We start from the raw sequence: 7,094 nt of genomic DNA on the forward strand, positions 1-7,094 counted from the left end.
CTGTTCACAATACAGGTATAGGTGGCAGGCAAGAAAATGTATGCAGATCTGCAAGCAATGTGAGCTGTATAAAAATTGCTCTCTGAGGGCAATTTTCAAAAATAATTTACCCATGTAAATGACTATGTACACAGGTGAAAAGGCATTATTAAAATTATCCACTCTGTATGTAGGTAAATGTAGGTACGCATTCTCGTTGAGATATTCCCATCATAGGATTAGGCTAGGGGAAGTAACTGCCCCTTCTGCCATCCTAGCAGACAATTGGAATGCATCAAGAAATCCAATCCAGCCCCTTGGTACTCTGGCAGGAAATGAACGAAAGTGGCAGAAATCAAAAGCAAAGCCTGACAGGAATGAATGCAGAGTGCATCAGAGAGCCTATGGCAAGAGCATACCATAGGTGCCAGTTCTGTGGGTGCTTGAGCACCTCAAATATTGTCTTGTACACTCCTGTGGATTGGGAGCCGAGAGCTCCCTGCTGCAGGACATGAGGGAGGGCAGGCAGGCAGTGCTTTTGTCTCCCTGCTACTGCCCCTGCTTCCTGGGAACAGCGCTCTCAAAACCTCCCTCTCATGCAGAGTATAACAAGGCTCTGTCCTCTCACCAACCTTATTCAACATTTACATGGCTCCTCTGGACAAATCCATCAAAGGCTGCCTAATCCGGTACCTCTCCTACACTGATGACATCCAATTACTAGTCCAGTACCATAACCAACCTAATTGACTGCTTAGGAAAAATTGCTATCTGGCTACATCAAAAACAGAGCAAGCCTAAACTCTCAGAAGACAGAGGTACTGTGGATCGGGGAAAAAAGAATGCAGTCAGCTACACCCCACAGTGACCTTGTACAGATCAATTCTACCCTTCAGCAACCAAATCCAGAGTCTAGGCTAAGTACCAGACTCCCAACCCTCCAGCAAACTTCAGCTCCAAATAGTAGCCAAATCTGCATTTTCCCACCTCCACTGGCTTCGCCATCTCCATCCCCTCCTGGATGACACTGCCTTCGCAACTGCCATTCAGGCCCTTATACTCTCTCACCCAGACTACTGTATTTTCCTCTGTTGGAATCCCCATCTCCCTCAACCATGTTCTGCAGCTCCTCCAGAGCGCTGCAGCCTGCTTGCTTATTCATTTCTAATATGCCGTAATCTGCTTTGAGTGAGTTTTGTCTTCCAAAAAGCAGAAAATAAATAATCAGGACCCTGGACTGTAAATGTTGGGGACCAGCATTGGCTTTTGCCAATTCCCTTTTTCCCTCCGCTATCGAAGCGGAAAGCGATGTAGCAGTTGCACCAAAGGACAGTACTTCCCATGCCTTCTGTTAAGGGTAGTAACTGCCGCTCCGTGCACGTTATCCCCATGCATGCTTTTCTTCATTTCCAACCTCTAGCCTGTAGGAATCCAACCTTTAGCATGCTGTTTTCGGTTGGAAAAGCAATACATAAATGAATGATGATGATTGTCAAAACTACACGTATTGTTTTGCCACAAAAATATCTGCAGGAAAAAAACAGGTGCACATTTCCTTGGATGATTTTCAAAGGGAGAGTATGTGAAAAATCAGTGGGTAAAAGTACCCCCCAGACTTTGACCTTGCCTACATAGTTTAGAAAAATGGCCTCTCCTATAATTCTTCTTTTCTGTTGTATTCATTCATGAAGGACCTGGAGCTTATAAAATAGCCACAATTGTACAGGTCTCAGAACTGCTAGGTAACAACAGCCCATGATACTGAGGATCCCAGTACTGTAAGATTCAGAGGTCTCACTGAGTCAAGCATACATTTCCCCCTGGCTCAGGGAATTCAAGAACACAGCTCACTATAAGCTCCACAGCTTAAAAAACATACACAGATGTGATGGTAGCTGCTGGTAAGCCCAATAGTCTGTGCTAGTTAAGTTATGATTATGCTAGTGGTAATTGGTGATGGTGTTTATGATACTGGTGATGAAGATGGTGATGGTGATGATAATGGTAGGGTTGATGATGTCTATGATGGTAAAGATAATAGTGGAGCTGGTGATGAGCAAGATGATGATGATGATGATAGTGGGGCTGGAAGTGATGAAGATGATGGAGATCATAAACATATGGTTGATGGTGATGAGCATCATAGTGGTAATCAGTATGGGGCCTGTCATGACAGTGATAACAATCCCGGGGCTAGAGATAACAGTGTTGAACATGATTGTGATGATAGAAGGTCTGATAGTAATGATGTGGTGAGGGTGATGATGACAGTGGGGCTGGTGGCGATGATTTATGGTGTTGATCATGACAATGACAATGATTAGCAGGATAATTAAGAATGATGATATTGATGATCAACAACAGTGGAAATGGTAATAGTAATAATAATCATAGCAATTGTTGGTCTCAGCTTCAGTGGTATCACTATCATAATTAAATATCAAGATTATTTCAATAAAACGCTGAAATGTCATCTTTTTGTTTTTCGAAGAGACAAAACCACTCTCATTTGGAACTCAGTAGGTAATAAGCATAAGGTCTGGCATAAGTTATTGATACCCAGAATATTATTATTTGCTATTTCCAGACTTTTATATACCACTCAATCAGAAATACTAGCCAGAGCAGTTTACAAATTAAATAAACAAAATCTTAAAATAATCATATACAATTTTACAATCATAAAAATACTAAAACGTTTTGTGTTTTCTCTCTCGTTATTTTTGTATATTAAAAAGTACTTTAAGTCAGCCTGGGGCCCAGAAAAAGAACTGAAGATTCTTAGAATAGACACTCCAGGATCCAAAATATCTTCGGTTACTAGAGTGCTGGAATTAACCCTTTCTGTTTGTTGCAGCTGGCTGTGTGGTCATTTCGATGGCAGTTTATACAGGAGAGATAGGAAAAGTGCTACCTAATATTGCGAGTTCACACTATGCTTGGTCCTTCATTTTGGGCTGGACTGCTTTCCCTCTGCTTCTCATCGCAGGTCAGTATTTCAGTAACGGGAAATACAGAATGACTGCCAAGGTGAGGTCCTCACTGCTCATGTGAGAGTAGACTTTTCCATAAAACTGGGATTTATCTTCAGCATCTCCCTTTCAGCTTCATGATTTGTATCCGTCATGGAAATCCATTGATAAGATAGCTTGGGGATGGAAAGGATGAGGGACTGGAGGAGAAGGGGTGGTGAGGGGAGGAAGAGAGGAGGAGAAAGAGAGATGTTGAAGATAGAAGAGAAGAGGATTAGAGGAGAGATGTGGAGAAAAGTAGAGATGAGGAGATATGGAAGAAAGGGTAGAATAGGAGACTAGGTGTGGAAAAGAGGGCAGGAAGTGTCAAACCAAGATAATGAAGGAGAAGTGGAAAGTAAGTAAAATGTTGAGGGTAGAGCAAGGCAGAGAAGATGACAGGAAAAGAGAAAGAGCCAAGGAAAGGAGCCACATAGAAGAGACAGACCTCTGAGGAGAAGAAACCGTGAGCCATTTTCCTTGGAGGAGAGATTTGTGGGATGGCCGTCACCCAGTTCTACTTGCAGAGCAGTTGCGCTCAACCTGGCTCTTTTTAACTGGATTTCTGAGACAGCATCCTAGTTTGGATTAAGATCCATCTTAATCTTGTGAATGTTAGAAGTTATTTCATAACAATTAGTCATCAAGGCAGCTGCCACTTCAGAGTCAGAAGTGGTCATAGGTGGGAAACTGAATCTAAGTGGCCAGGGAGTCCTGCAGGTTCCAAATGACAAGATTCCTTCCTCAGGGAGCTGATGAATGGAGATCTGATGAATGTGGAGGGATTATAATCTGGGATGCTCGGATTCACTGCTCTAACCTTAAGTCATCCTTCCATCCTGCATTTCTACTAACAAGACTGCTTTGAAATGATCTTTCTTTGGATGGATGGGCTGATGATATATTCCTCAAACAGTTGAAGCATGGCAGATCATTTGTTGCTGGCAATATTAATGCTAATTGTTTTTTATAATGAGATGAATGTGCTTGTCTGTCTCTTCTACAGGTGCGCTGTTCCTGGCTGCTCACGTGTTCTCACCACCAGAATAGGTATCAATGGGCTACTCTCAGTCTCCACCAGTGCACCCTTCCCCCTGCGGGCAGGGCCACCATCACTAGGTGTGGGCGCCGTGTCATCTTTTCAGTGTATCTATGAGTCTGTGAACACACAAGCACAAACAGGAAGGGGGCACTGAAAACAGCCTTTGCTCACGCTGCCATTTTGTTCAGAAACTGCTGCCTGCGGGAACGGTTGTGAGGATGTCAGTACCAGAAAAAGGGGAATTCTGCAAGCTGTTGGACTGGTAAACACTGCTCTCATCAATGTGCTATGAAATGAGGAGAGGAAATGTGATTGGAGACTTTCTTTATCATACCATCAATAAAGTGGATTTTTTAAAATTAATAGCAGGCAGAAAGTGTATTGTTAAATGAAATAGAAGCAGCAGAGTAATCTGAATGTAAGTATTGGGTGACGTGAACCGTGGGACGAGTGTAGCCGGATTGGTTTATGAATACGGTCAGCCATCCCTTCCCCCTTTTGTACTGTAGTACCTGTATGCACATAGGCCTTTCAGGTATACCCTGCAGGCCCACTCCATACTGGAGGGGTCCTTAGGTTCACCAGCCCACGAGCTGGTCACTCCAGGCTCCCTACATCCTGAAGGTCCTTCTTTTCTTCCAAAGTGTAACCAAGAGGGCTATGTCCGCCAGACTGACCCAGGTTTTATACCCGCCTAGGCCACTCTCCCAACAATCAGAACTTCTAACCTTCTTAAGGGGAAATCTACACCAAACTCCTTAATAACATTCAGGTTACAAACCTCTCAGTAGAACATAATACAACCCATTGCTCTACATTACACCAAATGCCACCCTGTGGTCACTTAGCAGCACTCCCATAACCCTCCCAAGCAAGGACAACCTGAGCTCTCCCCCTAAGGAGCACAACTGGTGATCCTTTCATATAAACCTTCCCCATTACATCCCAAGGAATCAGACCGCAGAAGTGTTGGGGCGAGAGTTGTATGATTTCTGGCACAAATTAGAATGGGGCAAAGGTTTACACTGTATTTACCTGAGTAAATGGAAGGAGGAGATAAATTACTAAGGAATTGGCTTTATCAATTAAAGACTTTTACCAGAAGAGTAAGGTCACCAATTTATGAATTTTAACATGCACACGTAATTTAATTAACATCAAAAGGGATGTAAACATATTTTCATCCATTTCATCAATTGTCAGTAAAGACGTTGGAAATAGTATTGCTTCTCAATGTGGTTATTGCTGCTAAAATATGTGGAGATTATCTGTGCTGTGTGCAGAGACTGAAAAAAAAGGGAGGACTATTTTATTAAATGCAAAACGGCCTTGAAGCTTTGCTTCCCCCCACATGGAGTCCGGGACCACTCAGAAGTTAAGCTATCCATGGATAATTGTTTGCAGATAGGGTCTTTTTTATTATTTAACATTTATTTAACATTTTTTTTTCTATACCGACCTTCAAGGTTGAATACCATATCAGGTCGGTTTACATCGAACAGGGGATAGATCAATATAACATAACATAACATAAGGAACAACTTTTTATAATTAGAGGAGGCAAAAGCCGAGAAGCAAAAAGTTACATAAAATCATGGACCATGAACTTGGAAGCTGATTCAGCTGGAAAAAGAAAGAGAAGCCTTAAGAGGGTATTAAATTAAATTAAATTAAATTAAATACAGTGTGACATGTCCGAGCCTGGTCTAGGGCCAGTTAACTTATTAGGGTAGAAAACTAGTAAATGAGGTGAATATTGGAGGAGCGAAGTTCCATTATTGTGTGCCCTTGAGGACATTTACTAGATCCTGTTAGATCTTTACCAGTAGTAAGGCAGAATAGTCCATCGTTATAGTTGTAGTGGGGTAGCTGGCTGTGAAATAGTGAGCTCCTCTGATGTACAAGCTCTGACCAGCATTTTACTTTGTGGAAGAATTCAGTTCCCTTGCCAGGACAGCATTCTTCTGACTGTCCTCTGTTTTGATTGTTTTAAGGGATAAGGCCTCTGTTGGTTCTCAGAAGTGAGAACTGGGAAGAATATGGAGTCAGAGAGTCTCTTTATTTTTAAGAGTATTTTCCTTTTCTGAGCTGGAAATTTTTCTACCCTCCTGGACTCGTGTATATTTTTCCCTCTTTTCTGTAAAAGGATTTTCATGTTACTTTTTTTCTGGGTTCCCATTAACTAGAGGCTCAGCCTTTTTGTTTTGACATACAAAAGGGAGAGGTCCCTTCACTAAAAAGGAACATGGGATCATCTGCATCCAAAGGAGGGATGATTTACAGCCATCCAGAGGAGGAGAAATAGAGAGAGGGGAGAAAGGAGTAATTGTGAATCCTTTCAAGGATTCACTGGCATCTACTGAAGATCTTGGGAAAAGAGGAGTATAGCCAGTACATGTGATGTGGTGAGCTGTGAGGTCATGAAGTGTGAGAGCTCTGGGTGCCGCCCCTACTATTTTTGCCTGCTTTACCTCTAAACCTGTCTTTCAGATTTACACTCTGATGGTATGGGATTGCTGAGAATTTCTGCATCGGTTTGTTTATAAGGTTGACGTGGAGATGTCCTCCAGAGTGCTAAAAAAGGACAAAGATAAACCAAAAGCACTAGACAGCAAGCTGGCCGATGGCCAGAAAGCTCAAGGAATATCAACCATTGACAATGCAGATATTGCCTTGCTGATGGTGGCAGTGGTGAATGCTTTAGAACATAAGTTGGAAACGATTAATAAAAATATATCTGATTTGAAAAATACAGTGTTGGAAACTGGAGGTCGGATGGATATGGCAGAAGCCAGAATCTCTGTCGTAGAAGATACTGTTGCGTGCCCCATCCACGCCCGGCCCATGCACGGGCCTGCTCACCTAGCTAACTCCTCTGCAGGTCACAGGTCGGCCTCCCCAGCAGTAGCCGCGAGCTCCTCCAGGCCTTGGCGTCCCATGGTGGTGGCCGACGGGCCTTCCACTGCGCAACAGGCCTCACACCGGAGTTCAGCGTCCTCAGTGGCATTGTCCATGCCCCTACATGCATGTGCTCGGACCGCCTGGCCTCTTGTAGGGCCAGG

At 43.1% G+C, this 7,094-nt stretch overlaps 1 protein-coding gene across 3 annotated transcripts in view; it reads left to right on the plus strand.

Annotated features, from left to right (window-relative positions):
• The window catches only part of LOC115076192 (lens fiber membrane intrinsic protein-like), a 58,456-nt gene extending 53,227 nt beyond the window's left edge, over window positions 1–5,229 (plus strand). For all 3 annotated transcript variants that reach the window (XM_029577364.1, XM_029577363.1, XM_029577365.1), the window contains exons 4-5: window positions 2,837–2,968; window positions 3,997–5,229. In XM_029577364.1, the coding sequence (XP_029433224.1) occupies window positions 2,837–2,968; window positions 3,997–4,040 (176 nt within the window). In that variant the 3' untranslated portion in view covers window positions 4,041–5,229. The remainder of the gene's footprint in view (window positions 1–2,836; window positions 2,969–3,996) is intronic.
• Window positions 5,230–7,094: the final 1,865 nt, after the last annotated feature.

The sequence above is a fragment of the Rhinatrema bivittatum genome, chromosome 14 (genome assembly GCF_901001135.1).
Source record: "Rhinatrema bivittatum chromosome 14, aRhiBiv1.1, whole genome shotgun sequence".
NCBI lineage: Eukaryota > Metazoa > Chordata > Amphibia > Gymnophiona > Rhinatrematidae > Rhinatrema > Rhinatrema bivittatum.